This window comes from Syngnathus acus, chromosome 5, assembly GCF_901709675.1.
Source record: "Syngnathus acus chromosome 5, fSynAcu1.2, whole genome shotgun sequence".
Classification (NCBI taxonomy): domain Eukaryota; kingdom Metazoa; phylum Chordata; class Actinopteri; order Syngnathiformes; family Syngnathidae; genus Syngnathus; species Syngnathus acus.
Window position 1 is genome coordinate 5,661,467 of NC_051091.1, and position 18,034 is coordinate 5,679,500.

The 18,034-nt window shown below is 44.0% G+C and overlaps 1 protein-coding gene across 6 annotated transcripts in view; it reads left to right on the top strand.

The window, feature by feature from the left end:
• Positions 1–7,787, top strand: part of LOC119123531 (plexin-A1-like) — a 117,540-nt gene extending 109,753 nt beyond the window's left edge. For 3 of the 6 annotated variants that reach the window (XM_037252704.1, XM_037252706.1, XM_037252709.1), the window contains 10 exons: positions 1,097–1,163; positions 1,841–1,987; positions 2,210–2,369; positions 2,469–2,572; positions 2,642–2,750; positions 2,832–3,022; positions 4,400–4,569; positions 4,661–4,873; positions 4,951–5,101; positions 5,445–7,787. In XM_037252704.1, the coding sequence (XP_037108599.1) occupies positions 1,097–1,163; positions 1,841–1,987; positions 2,210–2,369; positions 2,469–2,572; positions 2,642–2,750; positions 2,832–3,022; positions 4,400–4,569; positions 4,661–4,873; positions 4,951–5,101; positions 5,445–5,540 (1,408 nt within the window). In that variant the 3' untranslated portion in view covers positions 5,541–7,787. The remainder of the gene's footprint in view (positions 1–1,096; positions 1,164–1,840; positions 1,988–2,209; positions 2,370–2,468; positions 2,573–2,641; positions 2,751–2,831; positions 3,023–4,399; positions 4,570–4,660; positions 4,874–4,950; positions 5,102–5,444) is intronic. The other 3 variants (XM_037252707.1, XM_037252708.1, XM_037252705.1) reach the window with 3 other exon arrangements.
• The last annotated feature ends 10,247 nt before the right edge of the window (positions 7,788–18,034 follow it).

Sequence of the window (18,034 nt, forward strand, 5' to 3'; positions counted from 1 at the left end):
GGTTGCACTATTGAAAAGGTGCAATATAGGCGGTCTTAATGAAGAAAAGGAAAAGAAGCAGGATGGATAGTAGTATCGTCACATTTGGAGACAAATAGCCTTTCTCCAAAGAAGTAGGGATTTGACATTAAATAATCAAAACTTCTCCCCCTTGTCGTTTCCCCCTCTCCCTGGAGAGATATTTAATTAAAAAACAATCTAATCAAATTAATGACTTTCCACCAATGTGCCTTTGTAAAGCTTTTTCTAATCCCATCCAGCGGGGAATGGTCGCAACATGCTGCCCTTGCTAAACACACAAATATCTGGAGATTTAACTGCCAAGCTGGACGAGAACTTTGAGCCAAAAAAAAAAAAAAAAAACTTTAGCCGTACATTTGCTTTCCGGACAGGAATGCTACGCCATGTGTTTGAGAACAATAAGTGCTGGCGCGTAGTTTCCCCTGAATGAGAGAAGGATTGGTGTCACCTTCTATCAGGACCTGACATGCCCACAAGCGTGTACTGTCCAGGTGTATTCACCTCCCTCATCCTCCAGCTCTCCTTTACCCGTCGCCTCATCTTTCATGGCTTATATTTGGCTGACAGCCGTGAAGAAAGAAAGCGTTTCACATACATCAAACAACAGTCAAACAGGAGGCTGGTGGAAGGAAGCGTAGGAGTTCACGTTCCTGCTACAGGCTTTCACTGGCTGCTTTCTTTGGCCTATTTTCCCATTTCCCCCCCCACACACACTTTTATTTTTCTCTTTGTCCTTCGTCTTGAACAGAAGGTGGTAAAATGACATTTTCGGTGGTGTCATTTCTCATCGTATTGAGCCCTTTCGAACTTTGTAAAGCAAATAGTAGCGTTATTAGCGTGAGTCTATTTAAAGACACAAGTGAGATAATTCAACAGCAATAGTGACAATGAAGTGTTGAAGACAGCAGGTGGAAATTGGGGGCGGGGTGTTTTTCTTTCTCAGGGAAAGGACTCCGTCGTCTAATAATTGGTACGATCGCAATCTTGAAAGTTTCACTTGGGGATAATGTTTTTATACGCTTTGAGATTGAATTTTCATCTCCTCTCATCCTTTATCATCTTTTGTCTTTCCCAGGACAGAGTCGGTGGCTGAGAAGATGCTCACCAACTGGTTCACCTTCCTGCTTTACAAGTTCCTCAAGGTAAGAAATACTCTCTCGCGCCCACAGGCACACATTTGTTTTGGGAGTGATCCCGCTTGCAGTAGAGTAGAAAAATCCCCGGTAAACGCGCACAGCTGCAGCGTTAGATAAGGCGGAGGCCAGCGGCTACCTATCGTTTACCTCCGCCTTTCATTTGCTCAATGCTCCTCTCTTCCGAATGGACGGGCTCTGAATCCGTGTTCAGACGCCGTCGCTCGTGTTGTTGTGACTGCCAAAGCGCTTCACCAGATTCCCTTCCAGTCCGTCACTTCATTATTTTGGTAGCAGAATTTGGATGCGGGTTTATTTTTCCGGTGTTGTGTGAGCTGTCTGTCTCACTTTGAATTCCTCTTGATACAAGATCAGAGATTCATGGAGGCTTCAATTTTCACTACCCCACCTACTTTGCATTCTTTTCATGTGCACATTGTATATTGCTGCCTTTAATTTATGAATCCAAAACTGTCATTTTGGTGAACTTTGACCCATTCAAAATCTCAGTCGCTTCCAACAAAAACAGTCTATGTTGAGCCAAGACAGACAAAAGCATAAAACTTCAGAATACCTAGGCTTGAGTTATAAGTGTTTATTTTGGGATGATAAACTTCTCATCTGATCATGGTTTAAAAGTACATGTTAAGGAATCTACATGATGATTTTTTTTTTCTCTCTTACAGGAGTGTGCCGGTGAGCCGCTCTTCATGCTGTATTGCGCTATGAAGCAGCAAATGGAGAAGGGGCCGATAGACGCAATCACGGGAGAGGCTCGCTACTCCCTCAGCGAGGACAAGCTCATCAGACAGCAGATTGACTACAAAACTTTGGTCAGTCCATTGAATCGTTCGTGCAATCGCTTGGCGGGAAAGCGGGAGAAAAAGCTTTTTTTTTTTTATATTAATTCTTTAACTAGATATTGACAGACGGATATTAAGTCGAAATTGACTCAGTGTATCGTATGCGTGTGCTCGGAAAGCAAATTGGGAATGACTGCAGGTTTTACAAAATCGCCGCTTGAAATGTTTGCCTCTGTTTCCTCCCATGTACAGACGCTGCACTGCGTGAACCCAGAGAATGAAAATGCTCCCGAGGTGACCGTGAAGAGTCTCAACTGTGACACAGTCACGCAGGTGAAGGAGAAGCTCCTGGATGCCGTCTACAAGGGCACGCCTTACTCGCAGAGACCCAAGGCCTCCGATATGGACCTGGGTAAGAAGAAGAAGACGACTTTGTCAGCGGGGGTGTTTACTGGTTTAAAAAAAAAAAAGTCACAATTCATCATAACGGGCAATGTTTTGTGTGGATCAGAATGGCGGCAAGGAAGGATGGCTCGCATCATCCTTCAGGATGAAGATGTGACCACCAAGATTGACAACGACTGGAAGAGACTCAACACGCTTGCTCACTACCAGGTACCAGGCTTTGACTCTTCTTCAGGTATTTTTTTTTGCAGCGATAATTGATCAGATATGTCGTTCCAGGTGACGGACGGTTCAGTGATTGCCCTCGTACCCAAGCAGAACTCGGCCTACAACATCTCCAACTCCTCCACGTTCACCAAATCTCTCAGCAGATACGGTACGAAAGAAGGTGTGTGAGTGTGTTTTGTGTGTCTGCGAGCGGGCAACAAAAAAAAAATGAGACAACTCACTCTTGCTTTGCTCCTGGCAGAGAGCATGCTGAGAACAGCTAGCAGTCCGGACAGTTTGCGCTCCCGAACCCCAATGATCACGCCCGACTTGGAGAGCGGTACCAAACTGTGGCATCTGGTCAAGAACCACGACCACTCGGACCAGAGGGAAGGCGACCGAGGGAGCAAGATGGTCTCTGAGATCTACCTGACCCGGCTGCTGGCCACCAAGGTAAGAAGAAAAGGATCTCGATCACCTTGAACTCAAAGCTGACTTCCTCAGCATAGCACCTGTTGACCTTTGTTTTGTTGGTCTCCGAGCTCATTAACATTGCTCATAACCTTTTGCCCAAAAAAAATGTGTGCGTCTTAATTAGTAAGTTGACCTTTGACTATCGAGTTGTTTGTTGGTGTTACCGGACGGTCTCCTGGTGGCCTCGGGGCTTAGAGTCACAGGCCTTTACCCCTGCAATCATTACTCTCCGCATTTCCTCCATGACCTCCAGAATACACTTTCTGCTTGCATGTGGACTCACTTGCTGAGATGTTGGGGTTTATTTTTTGCGCAAAACAGCTGACATCACGTTTGTTTCATCGGACGGTTTGATTGACAGCCTGTCACTTTTATAAACGTTATCTGGGAGAGCAGATGTAGTGCTAGAGTTATTTATACATCACTGTTGTGCAAAAATGGGATATGTTACGTATTATGAAATACTCATTTGGAAGTAAGAATTTATTTTACAGTACAACTTTCCTTCCATTTTATTTATTGACAATCCATTATCTAGTCAGTTACTTTTTTGCAGCCTCTGAAGGACACACGTTGCCACTCTAAATCATGAAATCTTCTGATTTTAAGTTCCCCAGCCAAAGTTGTGACATGCAAGGTTGCGTGCTGCACACCCATGGACACTTTCCTGCCTCCTGCCAGCGGTGTTGCGCTTGGCATTCCTCAGTGACTCATCTCACACCGATGCTTCCTCTCCCCTGATGTTTCCACTCATTAACTCCGCATTCCCATTGTTCACGCGCTACGTTGAACGTTATCTGTGTTGCCACAATCAGGAAATCATTAACAAGGCGAGTCGAGGGAAGGCAACGACAAAACGCTGCTGTTTGTGCTTGCTTACGACATCCCCGCAGCTTTGTGGAAAGTGTGTTTCAGAGACACTTTTGTGAAATGTGGACAGGATGTTTGAAGAAAAGTGTGTGTGAACTTCAGGATGATATTATTTTGAGGACTGAAAAATTCCAGAAAAAAATGGGGGGGGGGGGATTATAAAAGAGCCTAAGGCTGAACTCTCATTGGGAGCCATCTGAATGACTAAAAAGCAAACTGAGCTCTCAGCACGTCACCAAGTTGGGGTATTAAAAGCGAAGCGCACTCGCAACACCTGCCACTGACAGCCGTCGCCTACGGCAACACCATTAGCCGTGATGTGATGCCTAATTAATGATTGCGACGCTACCTTTCCTTAATTTCCGTGTAACCGTCAGAATAGCCCCCCCCCCCCATCTGTGTCTCCTTTCTCAATTATCTGAACCAAATTGTTTTGTTCTTTAATTTTTGTCACCTTTTCACTCCCACTGCCATTCTCCTCCTTAGGGCACGCTTCAAAAGTTTGTGGACGACCTTTTTGAGACCATCTTCAGCACAGCCCACAGAGGAAGCGCCTTGCCGCTCGCCATTAAGTACATGTTTGACTTCCTGGACGAGCAGGCCGACAAACACTCCATCTCGGACTCGGACGTCCGGCACACTTGGAAGAGCAACTGGTGAGTCGGCGTGCCTTCAACGCCGTTGCTTTGCAGACACGAGTGATTCTGCAACTTTTTTTTTTTTTTTGTTCTCCCTCCAACCTGGCAGCCTCCCCCTGCGCTTCTGGGTGAATGTGATCAAGAACCCGCAGTTTGTGTTCGACATCCACAAGAACAGCATTACCGACGCCTGTTTGTCGGTGGTGGCCCAGACCTTCATGGACTCCTGTTCGACGTCCGAGCATAAATTAGGGAAAGACTCGCCGTCCAACAAGCTACTTTACGCTAAAGACATCCCCAACTACAAAAACTGGGTGGAGCGGTACGTTGGTCAAATGCACCGAGCGGGCTCTCGTTAAGACTTTCATCAATGAACTGGTCTCGTTTACGTTCCCGCAGGTACTACTCTGATATCTCGAGGATGTCGGCTATCAGCGACCAGGACATGAGTGCCTACCTGGCGGAGCAGTCGCGACTGCACGCCAACCAGTTTAACAGCATGTCTGCCCTCCATGAGATCTACTCTTACATTGTCAAGTATAAGGACGAGGTAAGCGCTAACAGAGCTCTACTTTTGTCTAAATGAAACTGCTCAACTCACTTCAACGTAGTCCCTTGGTCCCCAGATTCTACAAAATGGTCTCAAAATATGAATATTGTCTGAATGAAGCTCCTCAACTCACTTCAACATAGCTTCAACCTGATTTTTTTTTTTAATCATAAAATATTGTCTGCTTGAAAAACACAAATTATTAATTTACTCTGATAATTTCCTTTTTTTCTTATCCCACCGTAGTCCTAATATTCTTTTGTCTGTTGAGTCAACTTTTATTTTGAGTGAAATTACTGCCACATTCTCATGAGAACAAGCACAACCACCTCTCTGTCTTCAGATCTTGTCGGCGCTGGAGCGGGACGAGCAGGCGAGGAGGCAGCGGCTGCGGAGCAAGCTGGAGCAGGTCATCGACACAATGGCCCTGACCAGCTGAGGACCATCCGACGTCGGCCGTCCGTCTGTCCATCTCCCTCCCCCCCCCCTCCCTCCCTCCCTCACAGACAAACTGCAAAAGCATTGAGGCGGTATACTGCAAAACGGAGCGGGGTCGGCAGAGGTGGGCGGGTTTGTGTATGCCTACGTGTGTTCGTGTATGTGTGACAGAGCGGACATTTTCACACGCCGCGTTCATGGAGAAAGTGTCAGTGAGAGCTTTTGGCTTCCTGTGGATGTGATTGGAAAGAACTCCATGCGGGGCCTCTTGTGCACAATGGAGAGAAGCTTTGTGGCTCACGTGTCAGGATGTTGGCTTTTTTTTGTTTGTTTGTTTTGTTTTTCAATTGTTTTGTATCATTGTAATCAACTGCCCACTCTGATCTCTCGCCACTTGTATTACTGCTGAATTTGCACAATTTACAGAAACGCTACAAAGGAAGAATATATAGATGTTATATATAAATACAGCTACGTTTTTAAAGATTAGGGAGAGAGCAATGTTTCCCCCTTTTTTGTTTTTGTTTTAATCAAGAGACAAAATCCAACAATACATTTGATAGTTGAAGTGCAAAACGCTACAAACAAAAAAAATAGAAAAGAAGAAAAAAAAAAAGTCGTACTGTGCCATGTTTCCTTTGAATGTTGTTTAGTGCAAAGACATTTTGTTAGATGGAATGTGCTACCGTATGATTTTCTAAATATGAACATGCCTTGTGACTGAAATGAAACGTTTTGCGACCGTCAGAAGAAGACAAAAGACAAGCGGGAGGTTAGTTTTGGCCGTCCGTGACGCTTTTTGGTGTGGAACTCCAAATATTCGCTTTACAAAAGCTCGACAAGATGACACAAAAAAGTATGCGGGTGAGTTCAAGCGGCCGGCGTTTACTGTCGTGTCGAGCAAAGTCGGGTGGTGTCTTTCCTAGCCCGAAGCCACGCATTTTATTCATGTTCCAAATGTTCCTGGCTGGACACAGATGTGCTGAGTGTATATTGTCTGAAGGAGGTCATCATGCTCCTAACCTGCAGCTCTTCTTTGTCGAGCTGGCCCATCGCCACCGGTGGCTTTTAAGACTCTCCTCCCCGACACTCAAGTCAGCTTCTTTTTCACTTGCTGGTGAGGATAAACCAGTTTTTTAATTTGATTTTTTTCTGCTTGCCCAAAAACCAAACTGTGGTATTGTGTGATGTTTTCATTTGTAAATTTGTATACTTTCTCACGTGTTTATTTTGTAATCAGGTTGTTTTTGTTTATTCCCAACATGTAAATTGTACATTTGATGGTACGCTGAAGGCAAAAAAAACAAAACAAAAAAAACACTAGAACTTTCTTCAATTTGCCTGACGGTAAAAAGTACTTGATGGGACTTCAGTGGGGGGGGTCCAAATGATTTGTCTTTGTGATGGAAATGTGACTTTGCTGCTTTAAACTCTTGACATTTGTTTTTCTAGCTCATCTTTTTGGGCTCATTTAATGCTGATCATGAATGCTGTGGCTCTCCAGATTTTTTTTTTGGTCCCTTAATTCAAAGTCAACACTTTGTTTACATGAGTCAGAACTTCAACTGGATACATGTTTACTCGCCACACGAAGCATACACTTTGGGAATCATGTAAAGATATCCGGTCGAGGACATTTCCCATCTGTAAGCATCAATCACCTCATTCGTACTTTTTTGGTTTCGTTAACGACGAGTACGGATCGGTAGCGTGCAGAAGATCCCCCGCAGAAGCACACAGAACAAGTGGCGACGTGGCAAACATTCTGGACTCATTCTCTCTCAGGTTCATGGTCCGCTTGTGTTCTTCTTCTTCTTAATGCTTCTCGTTGTTGATCAAGTGACATCGGTTGCTTTGAATGAAGCGTCAGTCATGTTTGCACTGTTGGGCTGAGAGCGGACTTGTTCAAAATGTGTCTTCGAAAGCATTTCTGTCACGACGGCGTCATGCTTTTGTAAAACACTCCTAAGAAAAAGTCCCATCGCCCGCCTCTTTGATTTCCTGTTCCTCTTTTTGTTTTTTTCAAGTCTTCAAACTGAGCTGCATACCAAGCAAGACAACCAGTTGAGAGCTAGTGGCAAAGGAATTTTTAAAACATTATTAGTGTCTCAAACTTGAAGCGACTGTCATGGAGTTTGCAGGTGAACATTCATTGTGTAAATATTCTGTTATTTCCTACTTTGCAGATTTACTACTTGTAAATAAACACGCATCAAGGAGAGATTAAACATGTTTTGCTAAATAAAAATGTGTCTGTTTTTGAACGATGATGGATTTGTGCACTATTGGGGGTGTCGATTAGCAAAGGCCTTTGTTTTTGTTCACGATACAGGTGTGTTTTATTTTCCCTTTTTTTTTTAAATGGGACTTTAATTTTCATACATCAACATGGACCTGTCTACTTCGGCATGTTATGTTTTGTTGATTTTTTTTTTTTTGGGTCAACTGGTGAGATGTGTAAAGAAGAGCTCCACCGGCCATCCTTCATCATCTTCACCTGTGGCCAGTGAAAAGATGCGATGCATGAATGCTTGCCCCTTTTAAGTGGTCGCCCTTTGGGGGAGGGGGGCACATGGATCACTGCAAATCAATACAAAGTGTTTTTCCATGTCCCACCATGCAATGCTGTCCATCCTGATGACAGGGGCCTACTCTGGCATGAACATTCATCTGGCCCTGCCCGGCTCAGTGCCAAAAAGAATCATGTTGCTATGTGTACTTTAGCCCACATTAGCATAGTGCACGTCCATTAATCTCATTTTAATGGCTGCTCGCATGTAGCATCAAAGTAACTCGGAGACACCTTGTTGTCAGCCTGCAGCGTGATGGCGCCCCTCCTCCATGGCCTTTCCAAGCGTGACCGCCATCATTCATCATTCCAACAGCAACATGTTTACCCCCACCCCTCCATCCACAACGTTGCTCCCAGCTTCCCCGGGCACTGACATGCAAGACAGGCTGAGGGTCGCTAAAAGAGGGAACGAAAGTGAGCATATTGCAATCAGCAAAAAACACCTTGTCTTTTTTTTCTTCTTCTTGGCCTTGTTAAAAGCGTTAACCCGCTTCCACCAAAGACACCAAATGTTATCGTCGGCACCATGTGTAACCAGCCGAGCTAATTCAATTAAAATTCCACACAAGGAGGAACGCTGAAATTGCGCAGCGGTGGCGAGAGCCCTGAATGTCATAATGATCCTGTCAAGAGGCAAATGATCTCGCCGTGCCGACTCTGTGATAAATTCCTTCTCCAAGCGCAACATGCTTGCCCCCCCTCCACCTCTCCATTCATGCACAATGATGTTGCTATAGTTAACAGAGTTATCATCTATATTTGGCCCACTTAGCCTTTCCCCCTTAATCTTGTTGCTGCACAATAAGGGCTTTTTTCTGAATTCTACTTTGGCAGATCTTTTTTTCTTCTTTTTGGAGGGACGGGGTCTGAAAGAAAATCATGGCAGAACCGACGCCACATTTGATGCTGTCTACAGGTCCTAAAGACACAGTGAGGGTGCACTTGTGCCGCTGTGGGCAAGGTGACAGCCGTGACTGCTTCAATGGATGCTACAAGATGGATTAGCATCAAGCGGCTTCACTCCAAGTTCTCTTTGGTGTGTGCGTGCTACAAGTTAGGGTTAGGTCAGTTTGTCGGGTTAGGGTTAGTCATGGAATTCTCCAACACATTTGTGTGTCATGTGACGTGACCCACAACAGTCCCTCACAAGGGACACATTATTGTTTAGTTAGCTCAACGAAGAGCATGTGCTCCATAATGACGGGATGATGTGCATGCTGGTTGGACTGATTGGGTCATAAGCAGAAGATACGCTGGTTGAGACTGTCTGCAGACATGCACTTGTGAATAGCATCGTTGCTTTAAAAGCCTCAATTTCATTTACAGGTAAATTCAACGTGGCTTTAGGCTGTCTAATATCCAAGACTCTACATTTAAAATGAAAATATTGAGGTGTTTGCACACGAAACATTAAGTTCATGTGATCGATGAAGTCCCAGGATGTTTCATTGTTTTAAGGTTTTCAACCTGTTTCTGCATCTGTATCTTAATAATTTAAAAAAAAATAACTGAGTTGAGCCTACATCTGCTTGCTTTCTGGGTCTTTTCACATTGACCCGAGTGTTGGTTCGTGAGTGAACGATTCGTTCAAATGAACGACTATTTTCAGTGAACGAGAGTGAACGAATCACTTCCTAAAGTGATTCGGGTTTTTTATATGACATATAAAGCATATAAAGCAGTTAACCAAATGTCAGATTTTTATGTTTTAATTGGCGAATATAAAAACAAGGAATAAAACACCAGACAAGTTTTAACATAAATGTTTATTAAAAATAATAATATTAAAAGTAAATTTCAAACCAGCAATCCAATGTGAAATTTCAGTCAATATATTGGATAACAATATTTAAGTGTGTATATGCATACACGTTATTTAAAAACTACTATAAGTGTTATACCACCAAACTACAGCGTCTACCAGCTCAGTGGCCTAGTGGTACAGTGTCCACCCTGAGCCTGGAAGGTTGTGAGTTCAAACCCCGGCCGGGTCATACCAGTGACTTTTTGGTCAGAAACGGTTGCAACAAATCACTGCTGCTTTGGTGTCTGCCGGAGCGACTCGCGATATGCTGACCGGGATCATATGAGGGGAGTTTTCTTCATATCTTTCCCAAAGCCGTGGAAGAACCGAGAGAAATGCTTTCGCTGGGTAGAAGCTTGGCAGGGATTTACAGTACCTAATGTCACCAAAGACACATATATATGCATATATATATCATTGACAATTATTCTCAAAGCATCCCCTGATCTTAAGCTCCCAAGAGAGCAAGGAAAAACTCAAAAAAGCCCTACTAAAAGAAAGAAATAGTCGTATCATTTTATTTCATCGTATTTATATATTTATCATAAATGTATTGTTTATTCATATAAAGGAAAATATTTCTGACACGTAACCGGTCTGTGGCGCAAAAAAGGTTGGGGACCACTAAGCTATTCGCTTGTGAGCTACTCCATAAAACCATATGTATTCCCAGCCATTAGAGCGAGGCTTCCATAGTGTAGTGGTTAGTGCTCTGGGCTCTCACCCCAGCAACCCGGGTTCGAATCTCAGTGGACCTAAAAATTTTATCAAAGAAAATTTGCAAAACAGTTGCTCGTTTGCTAACCCATATAACCATACACCTCCCTAAAGCTGTGGGTTAGGGCTAGGGTTAGGGTTAGAGGTTGGGTTAGGGTTAGAGTTAGCTAACCCTAACTAGCCCTAATCCTAACCCTACCTCTAACCCTAACCCAAACCCTAGCTCTAACCCTAACCCTAACCCTAACCCTAGCTCTAACCCTAACCCTAACTCTAGCTCTAACCCTAACCCTACCTCTAACCCTAACCCTACTTCTAACCATACACCTCCCTAAAGCTGTGGGTTAGGGTTAGGTTAGGGTTAGAGCTAGGGTTAGGGTTAGAGCTAGAGCTAGAGCTAGAGGTAGAGCTAGGGTTAGGGTTAGAGCTAGGGTTAGGGTTAGGGTTAGAGGTTGGGGTAGGGTTAGAGTTAGGGTTAGCCCTAACCCTAACCCTAGCTCTAACCCTAACCTAACCCTAACCCACAGCTTTAGGGAGGTGTATGGTTAGAAGTAGGGTTAGGGTTAGAGGTAGGGTTAGGGTTAGGGTTAGACCTAGGGTTAGGTTAGGGTTAGGGTTAGAGCTACGGTTAGGGCTAGGGTTAGGGTTAGAAGTAGGGTTAGGGTCAGAGGTAGGGTTAGGGTTATAGCTAGAGTTAGGGTTAGAGCTAGGGTTAGGGTTAGAGCTAGGGTTAGGGTTAGAGGTAGGGTTAGAGGTAGGGTTAGGATTAGGGCTAGGGCTAGTTAGGGTTAGAGCTAGGGTTAGGGTTAGGGCTAACCCTAACTCTAACCCTACCCCAACCTCTAACCCTAACCCTAACCCTAACCCTAACCCTAGCTCTAACCCTAACCCTAGCTCTACCTCTAGCTCTAGCTCTAACCCTAACCCTAGCTCTAACCCTAACCTAACCCTAACCCACAGCTTTAGGGAGGTGTATGGTTAGAAGTAGGGTTAGGGTTAGAGGTAGGGTTAGGGTTAGAGCTAGAGTTAGGGTTAGGGTTAGAGCTAGGGTTAGGGTTAGGGTTAGGGTTAGGGTTAGGGTTAGCCCTAATCCTAACCCTGCCTCTAACCCTACCTCTAACCCTAACCCTAGCTCTAACCCTAACCCTAGCTCTAACCCTAACTCTAGCTATAACCCTAACCCTACCTCTGACCCTAACCCTACTTCTAACCCTAACCCTAGCCCTAACCGTAGCTCTAACCCTAACCCTAACCTAACCCTAGGTCTAACCCTAACCCAACCTCTAATCCTAACCCTAGCTCTAACCCTAACCCTAAGGTGAGGGCGGGTGTGGCACTTTTCACTTTCAGTTAAGCTTTGGCCATGATGTTTCCCTAATGAACTGGCCTGTTTTTAGGTACGCTTGAAAATGGCGGCGTACCTAAAGGAGTGTCCGTGTGACGTCACAGATCAAACAGCCAATCAGAAAGTGGGGGTGAGGGCGGGTGTGGCACTTTTCACTTAAACCAGGGGTGCCGACCGCCAGTCCTCGAGGGGCCGCGTTCCAACATGTTTTCCAAGATTCCCTCGTTAAGTGCACCTGCGTGAAAAGTTTTTGGTCACTTTCCCGTTCTGCATGAGCTAAAACTTTTCACGCAGGTGCGCTTAACGAGGGAATCACACGGACACTCCATTAGGTACACCGCCATTTTCAAGTGGACCTAATAACAGGCCACTTTAATAGGGAAATATCATGGTCAAAGGTCACAGGTGTCAAGCTCTAGTCCTCGGGGCCGCGTTCCAATATGTTTTCCAAGTTACCCTCGTTAAGCGCACCTGCGTGAAAAGTTTTTGGTCACTTTCACGTTCCGCAGGAGCTAAAACTTTTCACGCAGGTGCACTTAACGAGGGAATCACACGGACACTCCATAAGGTACACCGCCATTTTCAAGTGTACCTAATAACAGGCCACTTTATTAGGGAAATATCATGGTCAAAGGTCACAGGTGTCAAGCTCTAGTCCTCGGGGCCGCGTTCCAATATGTTTTCTAAGTTACCCTCGTTAAGCGCACCTGCGTGAAAAGTTTTAGCTCCTTTCACGTTCCGCAGGAGCTAAAACTTTTCACGCAGGTGCGCTTAACGAGGGAATCACACGGACACTCCATTAGGTACACCGCCATTTTCAAGTGTACCTAATAACAGGCCACTTTATTAGGGAAATATCACGGTCAAAGGTCACAGGTGTCAAGCTCTAGTCCTCGGGGCCACGTTCCAATATGTTTTCCAAGTTACCCTCGTTAAACACACACAACCGATTCTAAAGATTCAGTTCACTTAAAAGAACTGGAATGCACATCACTAGTTGACCCGCAAAAGGGAAAAAAAACGACGCGCAAAATAACATCTACGTACGTAGTTCTCATTTTCATTTATTATTATTCTAACCATGCAACAGATGACTATTATTTTTGCCCCTAATATGATTGTTTTTAGTAATGTAAATGAGAAGGCTTATATGAATAAATGAAATAAAAATGAAATTGTTGCCGGCGGTCCATGTAAATGTGAATTGAACCTTTTAGTTAATTAGCAATTTAGTATTATTATTATGAAAAGTGAGGCAGCTCGGCTCTGGAGGCGTTTTTGATGCCTACTTGCGTTAAAGCACATTTAAGGGGCTAAACATGCAAAAGTTTTCCAACTACAAAACAGACAAGGGGCTGATATCTGATAAGAGCATTTTAATGAGCTGATTTAATTAGCTGATTTAGCATACTTGTGTTTTGCTGTTCTTGTTTTTCTGTTCCTCTGTATGTTTTCTTTAGGAGGCGAAAAAAAAACCGAGTAAGGTTTTAATAACTGTGAACGGGGCCAAGCTTTTATGAGATAAATGACTGGATATTTCCCTCCAAAGTTTGGAGATTTAAAGTTTTGCAACTTGTTTTGCAACTTTAGTGGAAGTAGCTGTGCAACAAAATCTACTTTTTCAACTCTTGTACAACACATGCTTTTACTTCTTTTGTTTTATCAAGCTAAGTGGAGCTTTTCAGTATTCATCAGTGTCAAAGATAGAGTTGAAATTCCGTGGCTGATCTTTTATGACGACTTTGTTAATTTCTCCACAGGTGAAAAAAGCATTATGACACCAAATCCATCTCGCGCTCCACTGACCTTTTGTTCCCTGATGTGACTTTAGCACACATGGCTTGATACACTGCAGGATTCTCTGAAATTGAACGCAATGTGTTCTCTGAGTGGAGTCAATCTTTTATTTGTTCCCATTTTGTCACGAGTTTTAATTTGGATAATACATTTTCCAGTGTATGTATTAAAGACAAAAAAATAGAAGACAACAGCCAAATAATCGCAATGTGTTTATTTTTTCCTCGAGGCATAAACATTACCATTCAATGATGTCACAACTACAGAAAAGAATCCAACATGAAGTGCAAGAACTCATTTTGTTTTCCTCACAAAAATCAACTCATTTCCAAACCCTTTCAAAATTCAAAAAAACATTGCTTAACATAAGGACCCAGGGGCTGTAGGCTAATTCATGTATGCTTCCACTTCCTTTGATGTCTTTCATGGTCAGACTTGGGAGCTCCCCCTCTCCGTAATGGGTCACGTCCCCTGGGGTCTTCCTACGTCTACCCAATTAGTACCACCGCCTCCTCACCGGCGTCTACAAGGTTTGCACGCTTCACGTGTGCGCTCTTGCTATCGACTGTTGCATGCGTGCACGCAAGGTGGAGGTCAGTGATGCGCACCTCCCACGTGAGACACCGTCAGTCAATTTGATGAGTCAAAGAGCCCGTGAATGTAATTCTTTACAATCGCTGCTAATAGCTTGCTTATGTCGTCCACATTGGCTGTTTTGCTTCCTCATTCACACACAATGATTGACTTTGATGTCTCCTAAATGATTTTTTGCATGTCTGTTTTGCAGTTCCACTGAAGCCATGTTGAAAGGCTGCAAAGAAGGAATCAGTTGAGGTCTTAAGCTGCGAGTGGCCTCAATAGATAGCTCCATATTTTTGCTTGTTTTTCTCCCGGAAATATATTCCAATTAACGTTTCTGAAAAGGAGATAAAATTGCATTGCGTGTTCTTCTATAGATAACGCTTGAAAACGGAAATGTTGTATTCATATTTTGTTAGATTTTTTTAAATGCTAAATCAGACTCTTATAAATCATCAAGGCCGGTTAACTTAAAGTTATCTTAAAACACCAGATGTGTCCTCAACTAAGCCCCTCCGACGGTTTGCGTTTACCATTGACCTGTTCTATCTGACTGTGTTGCGTGTCACTGTCACTTGTCGGGGGGAACGACAGAATTTATCAAGTCGCATCCCAGCACGGCAGCTTGTGATCAAGTGCATTGTGGGATTGAGATAAGGCAATGGAACTGACATGAGGACCTGTAATTAGTTCAATTAATTAACCGTTTGAAGAAAGCTGTCTGTGTGTGTGTGTGTGTGTGTGTGTGTGTGTGTGTGTGTGTGTGTGTGTGTGTGTGTGTGTGTGTGTGTGTGTGTGTGTGTGTGTGTGTGTGTGTGTGTGTGTGTGTGTGTGCGTGCGTGCGTGTGTGTTTGTGTGTGTGTTGGCAAATGTCAACTGTGTATATGCACACCGTGAACCACAGGGAGTCATTAGTCATGACATCATGGGACACTCAACAAGTGATGAGACACAGACACACACACACACACACACAAATACACAAACACACACACACAAATACACAAACACACACACACACACTTCCAGTACACTGTCCGTGTCAAGCAGACTTCACACCAACAGATTGAGTCCACACTTGCACAAGCACAGCGTTTTATTCATTTGCAGTACACTCGTTTGAAAGCCCACTTTGAAACCCGAACCCTAGTTTAAAACGCTAATTTCAAACCCTAACCCTAGTTTGAAACCCCATTTTGAAACTCCAAACCTCGTTTGAAATAGAACACCAAGCCTCCATTTTGAAACCCTTCTATGAAACCCTAACCTTGATTTGAAAGCCTAATTTGAAACTCAATTCTGTTGTTCCAAATGTTTGCTGTTTGGACTCGAGGTTTCAAAGTGAGTTGCATTGGGGAGGAAAGACAGAAGAAGTGAGAAGAAAACGAGGAGACTGAGAAAGCAAAAGGTGAATGTTCAATGTCACGTTGCCATGGCAACTGACGTGTCAGACAGCCATTACCATTAGGATTGCTGGAAGAGTGTTGACAGCGATAGCAACAAGTCTTTTAGCACATTTTCACCTTGCACTTTTGTTTCTCCTCCTGCCTTCTACTCAACAGATCAAAAGAAACCACACTGAGTGGACTAAAGCAGTACCACCTGAAACATGACACACTCAAAAAGGAAAGAAAAGAAATGGAATTTCCTTCACTGTACAGTGCATGTTTTTCTATTGTAAAAAAAGATGCAAAAGGTGGCGGATGCTGCAAAAGCCTGACAAAACATCTCCAGGAAGGAAACTCCATGAACGTCAGCTTCTCAACAATATCATGCAGTGGTATTACTGGAAGGAAACGTGGTGTCGAGTGTTTGCCCATCCTAAGTGAGGAAAAGGAGAAGCTACACTAAGGAGGGCGACTTAAAGCCAAAAGGACGCAGTTGTGTTTTCCGCCTGCTCTGCTTTCCGCTGCCTTTTTTCAACACTTGCACCAGCTGAGTTTGTCAAAAACTCAGTCCCCCGCCACATCCCAGGCCAGACACAACATGGTACCTCATTTGCTGCCAGACGTAAATAATTGTCCTGCCGAATGCAATCTAATACACTGGAGGAGAATCTCGCTCTCTCTCTGGCACAGTTTTGGAAGCACAATGGATGTCATTGAAATGGAATTCAAGTTACTGTGCCTTCCGGGAAGATGAATCACACAATCCAGTGTACCCTGATTCGCCGATGAAGGTTCCCCGAAAGAGAACGAGCGCTGCAGGAAAAAAAAGAATGTCGTCATCTCTGTTAACGGAGCAGTAAATTATTTGATGACTTACATCCCTGCATGAATTTGAACAGAAATAATTCAAATGTAAACTTTCCCCAAGTTTTCACGTCTGCTCCACGTTGTGTACTTGTTGTCTTGCTCTGCTTTCGACAGCACTGTCATGACTAAACTCCAAGTGCATAAATTAGCCCAGAAGCAGCATTTACAAAGTACAAGCTAAACGAATGCTACTCAATCTTTGACGGGTGAAGTATTAGAGGTTTAAAAACGAGGTTTAGATGTAACGGAAGGAAGAAAAATAAATGTAATTATCAAACTAAGTTTGAAGGTGTTGTGGGTTTTTTTGTCACTAGAATGTCTTTTTCTTCTTGTTTCCAGGGACCTCAGTGTTTTGGTGGTGTCGCAATCTTTGACAAGTCAGTGCTCTGTGCCTTGATTGTTTTCCTTCCCGGCAGATATGATGTTTCTTCTTCCCCGTCTAACACCCACACAATCCTTTGCTGGAAAGTTTCTTATGTATGCTTTCAGTCATGTATCGGGAGCAGGGTGGGGTTTGATGTGTTGCCGCACTCGTCACAGGCAATTTGATAAAGTTTTTCTTTGCTACACAAGACAGAAGAAGTTTGTAACTGAGTAGAATAAAGCAAAGATATGTCACTCACTCACTCACTCACTCACTCACTCACTCACTCACTCACTCACTCACTCACTCACTCACTCACTCACTCACTCACTCACTCACTCACTCACTCACTCAATCACGCAATCACTCACTCAATCACGCACTCACTCACTCACTCACTCACTCACTCACTCACTCACTCACTCACTCACTCACTCGTCACAGGCAATTTGAGAAAGTTTTTCTTTGCTACACAAGACAGAAGAAGTTTGTAACTGAGTAGAATAAAGCAAAGATATGTCACTCACTCACTCACTCACTCACTCACTCACTCACTCACTCACTCACTCACAACAAGCTCTCTCTGTCTCTGTCTCTGTCTCTGTCTCTGTCTCTGTCTCTGTCTCTCTCTCTCTCTCTCTCTCTCTCTCTCTCTCTCTCTCTCTCTCTCTCTCTCTCTCTCTCTCTCTCTCTCTCTCTCTCTCTCTCTCTCGTCTCACTGCCTCTCTCTGCTCATCTCTCTCTCTCTCTGCTCTAGTCTCTCTCTTCCTCTTCTCACCTCTTCTCTCTTCTCTCTCTCTCTCTCTCTCTCTCTCTCTCTCTCTCTCTCTCTCTCTCTCTCTCTCTCTCTCTCTCTCTCTCTCTCTCTCTCTCTCTCTCTCTCTCTCTCTCTCTCTCTCTCTCTCTCTCTCTCTCTCCTCTCTCTCTCTCTCTCTCTCTCTCTCTCTCTCTCTCTCTCTCTCTCTCTCTCTCTCTCTCTCTCTCTCTCTCTCTCTCACACACACACACACACACACACACACACACACACACACACACACACACACACACACACACACACAC